The 15,085-nt window shown below is 36.7% G+C and overlaps 1 protein-coding gene across 1 annotated transcript in view; it reads left to right on the top strand.

The window, feature by feature from the left end:
* UBR3 (ubiquitin protein ligase E3 component n-recognin 3) overlaps positions 1-15,085 on the top strand; it is a 104,658-nt gene that overhangs the window by 569 nt on the left and 89,004 nt on the right. The window contains 2 exon segments of the mRNA XM_032693887.1: positions 13,132-13,271; positions 13,650-13,808. Coding sequence (XP_032549778.1) covers positions 13,132-13,271; positions 13,650-13,808 — 299 coding nt within the window.

Raw genomic sequence — 15,085 nt, 5'->3', positions numbered from 1 at the left:
CGCCTCTCGCCCTCCCTGGCTGCGGGTCGGACCACGGCGAGCCGAGCGGGGGGTCCGCCCCGCCTTCCCTCCCGCCGACCCTGGCCGCGGTTCGGCGGGGTGGCCTTGTTGATGTGTGTGCGCCTTTTTTAGGGCGCTCACGCGAATCTCGTTGCCCTTGCGCCGAGTGTCTGCCTCCAGGAAAGTTGATAAGGCGGAGTGCATGGGGGGCACTACCTGTCAGCTTCCAGCTAGCAGCCTTGGCCTAGCACGGCCAGCCGTGAAGTGTGTCAAAATACTTTGGGACATCATGTGAGCAGATAAGCCAAAGTGAACAGATTGAGTAACAGGGAGCCATTTTTGTCTCATTTCCCAGTCTACAGTTCATCTTCCCACCTTAGCTTTAAATCGAGAAATTTGGTAATGCTTGGTTGAGTACAACAAAGGCAGGATTTTGTAGAAGTCAGAGGTCTTTCTTTTTCTGTAAGCATGCAGACCTACTGGAGGCAAGACTGAAGTGCCTGGTTAGAAGAAGAGGAATGTGGTACCTCATTAAACCCTCCTTTGTTCACTTTGTACTCAATGGTAAAAGGAAAGATCAGTCAACCAGTTACTGAGTGAAGGTGATACCTAGCCAGTTAACTTCAAATTTCACAACTGAGTGTCTTTTTGGAGCTCCCTGTGTTGCTGTTCATTCACCAGAGAGCTAAACACTTTATTAAATGACACTTTAGAGTGCTTGACTGAGGCCTCTCTTCTAACTAGCTTTCTAGAATAGTCTCTGTCTTGACTGTTTTAGCTGGAGTGAGATGGCATGCTCTTGAATCCTGAGTTGTAGCACACCTAGCAGAAAACTTTAGGAACATACAGAAATATTAAAACATTTTCCTTGTTTGTTTTCTTGGTTTTTTTCAGATTTACAGTTTATAATTCTGTGTCACTCGATCAGAATCTTAAGATTCCTTCTATTTTTTCATTTCTGCTTAGAGATTCCATTAATTCTTCTTTTTTCTGTTCTTTGAATGTTGTTGTCTTGGCTCCAGTTCTTTGTGTCTGTAGTCACCATTCTCCTGCTCTAGGCCTTGAGGTGGCTTCGTTCTTTGTTTCTTATGTTTTTTCCCCTTTTTTTTCCTCATACTGTCTGCCATCATAATTTATTCATTCTTCCTTGTTGGTGGAATCTTTTCTTACTGATAGCCTTCCTCCAGTGAAAGAATTTTTTTCCTTCTTTTGTTTTCATTAATCTTCGGTGTTTTCGAGTGGCTACTGCTGCAATTATTCTTTCTTCATGGGTACTTTTTCAACTTCTGGTGATTCTGTTTTCCTCAGTATCACTGAAGTAACAGTTCCCCTTTATCTTGAGAAGTAGGAAAAAAATTTAATGTCACTTCTTCCACTGTTCATTGTGGAATAGACTTAGGGCTCCTCTTAGTGGCAGGATTTTAATAGAACACAGAGAAATTGAACTACTTTAGGGTGAATATTAAAAATAACTTCTGATACTGCTTTCATCCTGGAGTTTATAGCTTTCAGAGTTGACTTTTCTTATTTTAAACAGTTTTCTTCTTGAAGAAAGATGGTTTAATAAAGAAGAAATAAAAAATGCTTAAATTTACAGTGTAAACAGATGCAAACCCTGAGGGAGTACGGATATTCTCCTTGTTTCTATTTACCCTACTTATTACCTTTGATGGTAGAATGTGAGAGTAAATTGTCTTGTGTGTGAAGTAGCTCTCTTCAGGAGTTTTGATCATTAAAAATAAAGAATTACATAGTATTTGTTCAGAAACAACAGTTGGCATTGAACAGTAGATTTTCCAGTTCTCGTGGACATATAAGGAGGACAATGCAGGACAGCATATGGGGTGTCTGCATTTAACATAAGGTCACTTCTGCTTATGATGATAAGAACTGATGTTATTGCAGTTAAGTGAACTAGAAACTTTGTTTGCTGTGCAAGACAAAGTAAATTAAGCTTAAACCGATGTAAAAACATAGTGGGCAAACACACTCGGAGTTTTACCTATTGACTTGAATTACTTTAATGCAGCATGTTTAGATAAGGTGATTTAACTTTGTGTATACAAATCAACTGCACAATTACGAAGGTTATGCTTTGCCTGTTAAAGTTGTGAGGCCTTCATGGTAGACTCAGGAAACTGGAGTGTGTCTAGCCCGATATAACCTTGGCCACTACAGCCTAGGCTTCTATTAATAGCAAGGGAATCAAATGTGGAGCCTACTTATGAACTTTATCTACCATCTGTCTGCTCAGATAAAATTTTGTGTAGATACTGTATACGAATATTATAGTAACATATTTTGTTTCTCTTGGTTCTTGTTATCTGGTTTCCATGTTCAGAGTTTATTTATTTGGTGCATCTCAAAAAACACTTCTGAAGAAGTCTTAGTTAACTGCTCTGCTACAAAGGAAATCTCTCCAGTTTAGAATCTGGACTATCATCTCATTTTCTTTAGGGTGGCTAATGTAAATCGAGAGATGGTTTGGTCTGGAGTAGGAGGATGTGTGTTTTAATCTTGTGCTACTAACTAATTAAATATATAATTTGCTTTTTAGAGATAACTGAGCGTTAGTTTTTTGTTTCTGATAATTTTATAAAAAGAGGCTGGAATATAGCATAATAGATGGATGTTGATTTGCTTTAGGTACCTTGTGTAATACTCATTTGACTTAGAAAAATCAGATTGTCACACTTTTGAACCTTTTGATTTTCATGCAGATTTCAGTGGTTTTGATGATTAAGTTAATTGCAGTTGGTCTGACCTACTAGAATGTAAAGTAGACATTAGAAAATATCCAAGTTTGTAAATGTGACTGCTTCTTAAAGTATTAAAAACTCTAGCTGTGGCAAGGTTGAATAGATTTTAAGATCCATTGATGTGTCAGTAGGTGAAAATAGTTCATAGTTGTCTGCCATATGGTATCTAGCTATTTGCAAATGAAATTTAGCAGCTCCTTCAGAGATAATTAATAATGTTCTGAAGAAGGCAAAATCTTCAGTTCTAAAGCATTCATAGTAGACATATGTTCATAGTTCAAGTAAGTTCATATGTTGGAGAAAGAAAACCCCATGCAGTTGGACAGGGGAAAATTCAGACTGGAGTGGTTTTGGTTGGTAGATGGTCTTGTGTTATAATGAAACGTGACAGTTCATGAAATGAGCTTGAAGAAAGCACTATGCCATATGGTTATAATAAGAGTATAACTAGTCAGTAATCTGTCATTGATGAGTACCATCCTGTTTCTATGGCTGTCTTGTTCTGATTCCACTTTAAGTCTGGAGACAATAACTTGATATACTAGAGAGCCTCTACACTTGGGCTATTGCATTCCCCCGTGTCCTGTTTCAGAGTATGCCTCGCTGTGTGTTGACTTATTTGTTAAATTAATCATGTGGAAAGCAGATGTTTTAGTGCTGCATTACAGTGCAATAAGAATAATATCTCCATCAAGGGTTGCATATCCTGAAGGCCAAAAAGCCAGGTTAAGAATTTCATTAACCAGGCTTTTGCATTGATGTTTGCTGTGTATTTCATGGTAGCTATGGCAACCAATGGCTCCATTGACATAGAGTGTTGCCTTCTCTTATGACTTATATCAAAGGCACTAAGGCATTATCAATTTCCACTTGCAACAGTGGACTGTTTCTTTATCAAGTGAAAAGTCCTATAGTTTTAAGAAAGGTGATTGTTGTGGATGGATGGTGTATGCCCTGTGTTCAAAAGCACCGTCATGTACCCAGCTCTAAACTTTCTGCAGTCCTGTCTCTAATGATCCCTACTTACCTTTCAGTTTAGCTCTGTGTCTTAAGGGTGTGAATCAGTGTAGGTTTCATGGAGATCTGTTGGAGCTACACACTAGATCAGACTTCTCTCTCTCATATTTTTTTTCTTCATTATATCTCCCTTGAGGACTGATGTATCTGTTGGGTCTACTGCAATCCCTTATGAAAAAGCTGGACAATTCTCTTTTGCCGCCAAAAATGAGAAGTATATTCTTAGTTTCTAGCCTGCTTGGTTTTTTTCTGCTTTAATTTATTTAGAATTGACTCTGGTTTTTTCAGTGCATTAAAATGTTTGCACCTAGCAAATATTACTGAATAGTTTTAGTTAAATTTAAATTCTGGATTGTAGATACCTAAATTGATGATTCTTTGCCACTCTGTCCCCATATAATTCTTTCCCTCCTTCTGACTTGATTCCTTATCCGTTTTCAGAGATACTTCATGGCCTTGGCCTTGCTGTGCTGACTGGGAGCTCTATGGGAGATTATATTCTATTTCTTTTACTTTCTGTTGCTAAGTAAGGGTAAAGGACCATTTTCATATTCTAGACTTGTGAAAACTTTAACAAATAGAGTGACAATAAACGCAAGCTTGTTGTTGAGAAAGCTATTATTACTAGTTACCTTTGGATGCATTCTGTGCATGTTCATCAGGAAAAGCCTCTTTTATCATCTTGGATTGTATCAGCGTGATCCACTTAAGATCAAAGAAGTTAGATCTGCTTGTGGCTGGGTTCAGGGACATACAGGTGATTTTACTGGCATGAAGTGGATTGTGTGGTTATTTTATGGAGTGTCTTGCAACAGTGAATCACCTGTTTAGCATACATATAGCATGCTGCTGCTTCAGTTTGTCCCTTCCAGCGTGACTCTATCAAATTGTGGTGTTTAGCAATAGACAGGAAGGTTTCAGTTCTCCAGGACCCAGGCTAGGTTTGGTATTGCAACCGCCAAGAGGGAAGGGTGCTCTTTTGGAACTTTCTTCAAGAAGTTCCCAAAATAGTTGCTTTATCAACAGGCTGAGACCATACAGGTAGCCAAGGAGTTTAGCCTCTGAACTTTGTGAAACTACATAAAAATATCTGTGTTTGGGATTGTTGAGCTGGTACAAATGGCATTTTTTAAGATCTCTATCAACTCCATGCAGCTTTTCAACCTTTGAAGTCTTTTGGGCTACCAAGGAAGGACTGAGAAGTCTGAGGTGTACTGGCTATTAGCTTGGCATGAGAGTCTGGATAAATCCATGATCATGTAACTTCTGGTGGATGTGATCTTCAGAACAAAAACTCCCTCATGATGATCCATATGCAAAGTACAGGAATTTGTACTGGGATTAACACTGACCACAGCATTTCAAGTTACTAGGCATTTGTAGATAATTGATTCCCTCTGTCCTCCCTTATGTCTTCCCCACACATAAAGGTCAGTATTTTGTATTGCTGCTGAGGATGCCACAGTAAAATTCAGTAGTTTTCGTAGTGCTTCATGTCAGGTCGTATCCTTGGAAAGCAAAAGAGATTTCAGATCAACATATAGATTAAGTCCCTCATGTTATACAGTCAACTCAAAAACCTGCCTGACTTGATTTCTTCTAAGAATGTCTCAATTAGGACTACATCAACCTCTAAATTAGTTGCTGTATTCCAGATGGTTAACAGCCAAGTGCTAATTTTGTATTACTGCCTTTAGAACTGTGGCCTGACTAGATGATGTGTACTTTATAAATGCTTCTGGAATAATGTGCAGTTGTTTGAAAGTCATCAATAAGATGCTCAAATGTATCAATATACAGAATTATCAATATTTAGAAGCCTGAAATATTGCTGTTAGTTACTGAACAAACTTGAAATAAATGGTGGTTTTACCCAAAGATTTTGCTGATAGGGCCAGTCTGATTTGAAAAATGCAACAGTATGTGAAGGCTGAGCTCACAAGATATGACAACTGTGTATCTTGCCTTGCCCAAAATTGGCTTATTTATTGTGTGACTTGTCTATCGCTTTGTTATTTGCCTTGGTATATATTCAGTTTAAGAAGAGATAGTGTTTTAGAGGTCTCTGAAACAGTGTTGTTTAGATTTGGGCTAACCAGTGTTGATTTTCAGTTCCTTTGCTTTGATCCCACCAACTTCTAAAGCTCCTTTTGTGAACCTATCAGCTAAGTTTGCTATGTAAGGGTGGAGTTATTTGTCTGCTATGTATCTGACCTATATAGAGCTGTCAATGGATTTTTTGGCAATGGAACAAACATGATTTTGGGTGTATGTTTAGGGAACACATTCCTAAAGAACTATTGTCTTTTAGATCTTTCTTAATGACAATGTAGGTTGATTCAGATTTTAGGCTATGCTTCCTTATCACTTGTAGAATATAAGGAATTTTATATTAAAAAAATCCTGGAATGGTATCTGACAACTTCAGGTGATTTTAAATAATAGTATTTTTGTGCCCTCCTCTGTAGACGGTTCTGGTAGTAAGCTTTGAAAACAATAGGATGACTTTTCTTTACATTGAGTTAATAGCTATTACAGTAACAAGGACTAAATAATAAACTCAGTTGCCTTCATCAGGATGCTCCTCTTTGTTTCTGCACAGTGCCTGCACTGATAATAGCTCTGCCTTGAAAAACATGGACATTTAACTTTCTAAGAAAACTGCAAATTACTTTTATATGCACCTTGTCTGTTGGAGGCCTGACCAAAGTGGTATCTTCAACTTAAGTTGGTATCTTTTACTAAAATTCACAGATCTTACTCAAATCCTGAAGAAATGAAGGTTGTTTTTACATTTGTCTAGCACTGTGCAGTCACTTAGAACTTTATCAGATGAAGTATTTGGGTCAAGATACTACATGCCATATGTTTGACCTGTTTAAATTTTCTTGGGAAAATTTTCTTGACCAGAAAGTTTTTTTTGTTAACTCTATTTTAAAATAAACTTGATTTTTGTTCTTTAAATAGAAGATGTACTGTCTACGTACTTTAAGGTAGATAGATAATTGATGGGACTCTGAAAGCAACTGGTCAGGGAGACTGTATGTGAACTTATAATGGTTTGGGAAGATTGAGGGCCAAGCAAACATAACTCTAATGAGGGCTCTGGATGAAATATTCTATTTGCTGATCTACTTGTCTCTCAGACCTACTTCTGAAGTCAGCTGGGAATTCTGCTTTGTGAATGCTATGTAAGACTAAGAAGACTAAGAACTCTGCAAAATCAGATCCTAAAAATATTTGTTAAGCATCCGGAATTAGAATGTAGATTGTATCTTCTATCTTTATTTCCGTGTTTGGTGATGTGCTGATGTGCGTGTGTTGGAAGATGATACCTTTAGACTCCACTGCTGCAAAAGAATTTTGAATGTAAATATTCTTCTTGTGTGCTTTTTTAAATGTTAACTTTTATAAAGATTACTTTTAAAGTTGAGTTTTAAGAGTGTTCTTGTCAATGCCTTCTTCAATACAGTGAAATACTAAATTTAACGGGTCCTTTAAGTACTGCTTTTTCTCAACTGAAAAGGCTGCAATTCCTGTTGAAGACTGTATTTTTACATGGAAATGGATGAATTAAGATAATTTAAAGAATTTTTATATTGCCATTAACAGGATAACTGAGGCCCTTTTAACTTGTAAGGCTTCACTTTACAATCATTGTGATGTTTGAAAAACCTGTACCAAAGAGACTGGGTATTATATTTGTAAGTTAACTACCTGTGTGTCTGTTACTGTACAAATATATTTCAAATTGTCTTTAGATTGAGGCTTTTCGGTCAGACTAGGTAAATGTAAGCTGTACTTAGATGCAATTATGGTGCAGTAATTATATTCCAGAGCATCCACCCTTTCTCTGAAGATAATATTTTTGCAGCAGAAGATTGTGTTACTCTTGAATTGTTCTATTGTCTATCAGAATGCTCAAAGTTAACAACTTTGTGGGTCCATTCAAACACAGGCTCAGCCTCAGCTCTCAGAAGTCCATTCCTTCTCATTCTCACTGTTTTTCCTTTAAAAAGACCTTATGATTGAAACTGCCAAATCTACTGTTTCTGATTGATAGTGGGTACCTGTATGCTTACGAAACTCGCAGTTTTATCTACTATACAAGATATTTACATCTGAGGGCTAATAATAGAAATGCTCTTCTGCTGAGCAGCTTTGCCTGCTTTTCCTTTGCACTGGAGCGCTTGCTTTGCTCAGTGTAGCCCTGAGCACCAAGGGAGCTGCCTCTCTTCCTGCTGTTCTGCAAGGATTGGAATACCTTTTTAGAGTCTGATCTGTGATTTCTAGCCTCCTACACTGGCTAACCAGCTTTGTCGTGAAGGGTTAAAGCCTGGAAAGATGTCCTTTAAAGGTGTTTTTGTTTGTTTTTTTTCTAGAGATGCCATTAATTCTTCTGCTGTGTTTTGTTGTCCTCCACCACTGACTCCAGTGTCTCTGCTTTGGAGATTTTCTCGTTGGAAGGATTAGTCTGACATCTTTTCAGTTGGCTTTGCTTCTTGTCAGAGTCCCTAATAGCAGAAATGCGAGTATTCAACTTTGTCTATGAACTCCTCTATAGCTTGCAGCTTTCATATAGAGTGGAAAAGCTGTCATTCCTTGGGCCTTGAAGTCAGTACCACATTGATTCACTTCTGGAAGCCTGTTTGGCTGCTGAAAGGAATTTAACTAATGAAATTTGATTACTAGGGTGTGTGGGGGAAACATGCTAAACTTAATAGGAACAATAGGTTCATTTCTCTGCATTTCTTCAGTTACCATTGTGTTCGCTGTTATTAGGGACAGTGGATTCACGTAAAGCCTTTTTTAATCAAGGTAATTTTCTAATTCTGTTTATTCAAGTTTTGTTTTGAATTAATTTCTGAATTGAGATTTGTTTCAATATTTGAATTGCAAAAGCAGAAAAAAACATTTAAAAACTCTACCATTATGTGAAGAATGAAAAAATCAGTTCATAAGAGCTCTGAGAGGCAATTGTAGCACTCAAAATATATTTTGCATCTTACATCTATACTGTAGATTCAGACTATGTAAGAATAGTATTTGCTCGTTAGTTTTACAGTGGGGACAGAATCCATACTCTTTTAAAAGTGTGTGTTAAATTCTTATTTGCATAATTTCTTTCATTTGAATACTTTGTGAAACATTATGTGATGACTGTCATGTGGTATACAGTATGCAATGTGTATTATATCTTAAGTAAAAGCTCAGTTTGAGTGTGACTTATTGTTCCTGAATTGAAGAATCAGGTAGAGCTTTACCTCAAGTAGAGCTCCTGTCATTAGGTCCCAGATCCTTGTTCCTAAAAACTTCTGTCAGGACTTAGGTACTCCTAACACTCTTCAAGATCTGTGAAAAAGGGATGCTTTCTTTTGACAGTCTTATAATCCAGTTTAAAACAAATGACTTTTAAACATGGGGAGGCAGGGGACAAAATAGCAAGAGAAAAGTGAGGGTAAAAATAGTCCCTCTGTGTGTGCATGAACTTATGTCAAGTTTCTGGAATGCAGCTGAAACTTGAGATGCTGTGGGATGTAGTGGATGAAGGACTGATCAAATGTTCAAAAGCTGTAAAGGTGTGGTCTGGCTGGTACTGAAGGCATTTATCAGCTGTTGTGATAACTGGGAAGTTTAAAAACTCTCCTTTGAAGCTGAGGAGTTGGCTTCACAGTAAACCTTGTATCCAGCTGATGTGCTGGTTGGCAAGGATGGCATTTTCCTTCTCTGCCATGTTTGGGGGTTTGGCTTATTTTGTTCTGTGTTTTGCTCCCTTGACAGGTGAACAAGGAAAGGGGGTGATGGCACAATGATTTGGGCATTTCAGTGTGATTTTCAAGGAGACAGGTCTTTGAGCGTTAGTGGATTTAAACTGGCTCAATGAATTTATTTATATATTTTTAAAGGTAAATAACTTCTGCTAGCTTAGCTTCTGAGCTGGTTTAACATAGGATCAGTCAAGTGCCAGTGCTGGAACAAATAAGAGGGATGATGACAGAATGGTGGCAGGACTGACCTAGTTCGACTAGGTTGTGCAACTGTAGCCTAAAGGGAAGGAGTTGTTTTACCTGAAGACACTTCTAAAATACATTTTAGAAATTTGCAGTAGAATTATTAAAGATGGAAATAGTAGGAAAGAACATATATGAATCTGGAAAGTCTGACATGAAGGTTATTCAGAAAATATTAATACTGCTTATGTTAATAATAAATTATATTCTACATTTTACAAATAAGATTAATGCAGCATAAGAAATTTCAGAATTATATTTGAAGTCATGTGGACAACGTTCTTTGTTGAAGCTCAGTTTTTATTTAATTGTAAGTTACTGTTTATTCTTTCCTTTTGCTAAAATTAGCCTTATCTTTTTGTGAAAAAGTGATTTCTAGGGTAGGACAATGCATAGAAAACCAAACTCAGAATATACTTTTGAATCTGAGAAGAGAATAATGGAAAAAGATTGTGATTTTTGTCTTCATGTGGACCAATAATTTAGTACTTCTGTGTTAAGTCTTTGGTGAGATAGGGCTTGAATATCTCTGGCTAATGAATTTGGATTCTCACTGAGATACTCCTATTCCTAAACCTCGTTGTAGTATAATAGTAAAAATATTTACAAGGAAGAGTATTTAACGCAAGAAACATGAACTACTAAAAGATTAAATAAAAATGACAGGCTTGTTGGAAGAAGTATTTTACACTGTTGAAATCAAGTCAAAAAGCTTAGATCAAGGTGATCTGTCAGTTACCTGGTCAGTCTTCCTCTCCATTGTTGTTTTTATTTTAGAGCTTCTTCAGAGAAAATGTATTTCTTATCTAGATAATATCCACTTTTCATTATATTTCTACCTGCTCCAAGTGGTGGATTTCTGAGGCTTGATGGTACCAGGAGAGATTTGAGAAATGTTCCTTTTTGTTGCCTATTAAAGTCCTATTTTGATAGTCTCGAAATGTTTTGAAATGTACATTTATGTCGATGTACAATTCTTTAACTGATGTTGTGATAAGGGAGTTCTTTTAGAAGTATAAGGAACTGATTATGGAATAGCTTTGTCCAGTGATCATGTAACCTATTGAGAAGTTTGTCACAGGTCTCTTTTGACCTGTATAAGAAGTCTCAACTTGTTTCTTCCTTCACACAGCTTGGCATTCTGTCTCTTTTTTGGCTAAAACACCTCTTGTCCTTACTCTGAAGACTTTCCAGTCATTATCTGGCAGTTTGGTTAATAACACTCTGTAAAGGCAATAGAACTTTGAGTACTTTATTACTGCAGCCTTTGAACCATAAAAACAGAATATGGTTTTTCCTGTAAAATGATATTTGTATCCCTACTTTAAGGTTTAGAGACTGTTATCTAGAAATTGTTCCATCTTTGGACCTGCTGTAGTTTGTGCATGTGACAGTGAAAGAACTTTTCCTTACAGTGAATTGAATTTGTGTTCTTTCTTGATTTTTACAGAATCTGTATTAATATAGCAATAATAGCACACTTTATAATTCGATAGTGCTTCTTGGGAATCTCAAGAGAGGACATATTCACAACTTTCGGGATAGGTAACATTTGAGATAATTCATGGACTGATTCAGAACTGGCATCGACTTCATGGAGAACAGAGCTGCTTGTTTTCTGTGGAAGGAAGCCTTATGCTTAGCAGAAGCTGGGGTTCAAAATGACTTTATCTGTGTGTTCTGTTACAGTGGCTCCCTTAGCTTCCAGTTGTAACGAGTGAAAACATCTTTTGACAGAAAAATATGTGGGGGGATGGTGGGCAGGAAAAAAATTTAGAACACACTGCATAGTAATTCCTTCCTGTATGTCTTTTAAGTTGTTATTTACTTTTGATCTCTGCTTATAAAGGAGGGTGGTGAAAGGGAAACCAATAACTTTTAAGATATGAAGTTCCATATTGCAGCATTAGATCAAGCCATGTTAGCAATTTATAGCAGTTCAGGGTTCTGGATGTTGATGAGACAAAAATGAATGACCAAAGGGAAAAAGTAAATACTTTTTGTAACTTCTGTGAATGTAATTTGAAAAGTGGAAGACAAAAGTGAACACCATCCATTTGGGCGTTAATTAACAGAAAGTTTTCAGTCATCACTGAGCTCTGTCAGGCCCTTTGCCCCCCAGGAACGTATATATAAACCACAAATCAACTGACTAGTACTGTCCTTCTGTACCTTTTCTTAATAAAAGTGTAGTTTCTAATGTGAAAGAGCAAAGGAGAGGCTCTTAATCTTTAGTTTGGGGAATTTGCTAGCCATTCTTGTGAATTGCCATCTTAATTGCAGAACTTGTATCCTCATTTTTTTCTGTCTTATTTGCTTGAATCCTAAACTCATATCCTTGGTTTGTGGCTTTCTTCTATTTCGTTCTTCTCTTGAAGGTGATTCTTCAGTGGTCCTCAAAGAAGAAGGGCTTATGTTGTAGGAAGTAGCAGGCTGGAAATTATGGAAAATATGGCATAGCAAATAAAGTGAAGACATGAATAGTTCTAGGAAACAGTTTTCATATTCAAACAAAACTGTATTCACTTCTGAATTTTTGTGTTGAAAAATTAGTGGTAAAATCTAGTGAATCTCTTCAGTAAAGTTTAGTCTTGGATGATGTATTTTTACACTATTCTTTGTTAGTGTCTTTTTTGACATGGGTAAATAACTCTTTGATGCTGGTAAATGTCTTTTCTAAAAATAGATTGGGAGCTGAGAAGTATTCAGTCTCTCTTGAGTTAGGCTCATGTTAAGTCAGTGGGAAATCATTCTGTCTGCTCTAATGGGGTTTGGCTCAATGTAATGTCATTGTGCATTAGCCAAACCTCAGCTACTGCCATGCAGGAATTCTTCAGACAGTAAATATTTTCTTTATAAATGAAACAATTTACACAGTTTTTGCAAGGTGTTTCCATCACCCTTTGATAAGCAAATCTTAGTTACCAACCCTGCAAAGTCTTATGCCTTTGGAAGTTGTTTTTATTAATGTCAAAAGACATTAAAAAAAGTCATTATCTGAATTGAAGAATTGGTTCAGCCCCTAACTATTACACAGAAAGGAGAGGAAATTCAGTGTTGTTTTAACTGTTCAATGAAGATGCTTAACACATATAGGAAGAAACTGGAATGTTAGATATGTGAACTTTGAGAAGAGGAGAAAAAACTGGCACCTTTGTAATTCACTGGCCTCAGAATCAAAATGGGTTTGAGCATAGTAGTTGAAATTTCAGAATACCTTTTCCACACCACCTCTAATGTAAAAGCATATATGCTCTGAAAAATTGAAAAAGTAATGGTGTTCTTAGTATATGTTAACACTGCTGAGCTGTGCTTGGCTAACATTTTTCTCATCTGTTTTATAGGTTTTGTAAAAGACACCGGATTAAATCAAATTCAAATGTTCCATGTGTCCCAAAAGACTTGTTGATGATGTCAGAATTAGTTCTTCCACAGTTCATCTTTAGTCTTATTCAGCACTTAAGAGAGGGATATAATGAGCCTGGTATGTTGTAAATTTGCGTGTATCTAGCATATTTTACCATGCTGTTATCTGTTGCTTTGCAGTCTGTGAAGACACAGTATATAAATGGTTTATGTCATTGTATTTTATACTTCTCTTCCTAACAAAATTACTGCCTGGCTATGCAATTTGGGTTTATTGTCTTCTGGAGAGCTTAAATATATGTTAAGGGTTACCTATCATTGTGTTGAGCTCTTCCAGAAAATGAAATCAGGTATAATTTGAAACTTGTGTGAATTCTAGAGCATTATGAACATAGAAATTATTTCCATTTGTGGTCGTCATAACTGTTCTACATGTGAAGGTCTTGGCCAAATTACATTGCATCTACACCAGAAGTTCTTATTATGTGATTTTCAGCTCTTGATCTGCCGTCAGAGAAAGACCTTCATAAAATCCTCCAGGTTTTGGAGCCTCATGTTTCCTTTCTAGAAGACTTGACCAAAATGGGAGGAGCAATGAGATCGGTTCTTACCCAGGTTCTGACTAGCCAACAGTTCTACAAAGATCTTAGCTCTGGTATGTTTGTGTTATTTCTAATAATTAAATTTCCAAACTATGGAGAATTGAGGGTATAAATTTTGTTTATCACTTTAGTTTCTGCATGTTTTTATTTGACTTCTCAAGACACAGAAAAACATATTTTTAAGGATATTTTGTTGTTAGGAGGGTGGGCTTCAGGAGGGACTAAGAACATTTGTTATTAAGACCTGTAAGAGCAAACCTCTGATTTCTGTGTCCCAAATAACTGTATAAAGAAATATCCTTACAAAAAAGTTTTTATAAGAAATCCATTCTCTTCAAAGTGAAGTGAACACGGTCTCTTAGTACCTCCAAATTAGGTATATCAAGGTTATTCACAGTGGAATATGTCTAACTTATTTTGGGATCTGCTCTCACAGAGGCTACTGAAGGAGACCTGAACGGCAAAAGGCCATTGTCTGTCCTGCACTTCTGTGCAAAACCCTTTCCAGCTTCTTGTTTTTTTAAACATCAACCCCTCTTCATTATTTATTCCATTCTGTACCAAATCACAATGAATCTGAAAATGTTGGGTAGTCACTGCAGACCCCAAACCACCTAGTATAAATTAACTCCATATTATTTTCTTGTGATTTGAAAGTGTCTTTTAAGAGTCCTTTGCGTAGCTATGGAACAAATAATAATTACTCTAGTTTTAAGTTGCCATAACTGGCTTGGGCAGCAGCAAGTTGAAGAACAGGCAATCTCCAAATCTTTCTGTGAAAGGAGAAGTACTTAGTAAAGCTGCCTCAGGTGTAGTTCTTTATTCTTTCCTTCCTCTTATTCTCTCCTGTTGAATAATATTTGAATGAGACTAATTTAATGACTTTTCCTATATGTGATGGATTTCCTGATATAGGAAGGTGGAAAGGGAAGGGAAAGTAAGGCATTCTTATCTGGAGTCTTGGAATGGAGAATATGTGTGTCTCAGTAGGTACAGTTTCTGGGTGGGGAAAGCAAAGAAAGGGATTTTAAAGCAAAACCTGCCCTTCTGACTTTGAAAGCAAAAGGTGCACAGCTACAAAGATACTCTTGTCTTTTCATCTTCTTTTTCCCTTAAACACTTGATAGAATTTACTTCTTCAAAGTTTGTTTTTTCCTTATATAATAAATGTGTTAGGTTTTTGTAGTCCGTTTGTGGAAAATTTTATCTCCTGAGTATGCAGTGTGACTTTGCTTCATCAAACAATTGAAATTACAACATCTTTATGAATAGCCTCCATTAATTGCAGCTGTCAAAACTTGAACTTGGAAGAAAAATTTCCAATATTGGA

The sequence above is a fragment of the Chiroxiphia lanceolata genome, chromosome 7 (genome assembly GCF_009829145.1).
Source record: "Chiroxiphia lanceolata isolate bChiLan1 chromosome 7, bChiLan1.pri, whole genome shotgun sequence".
NCBI lineage: Eukaryota > Metazoa > Chordata > Aves > Passeriformes > Pipridae > Chiroxiphia > Chiroxiphia lanceolata.
The sequence above is the reverse complement of the archived record's forward strand: the minus strand, read 5'-3'. Positions and strand labels throughout refer to the sequence as shown.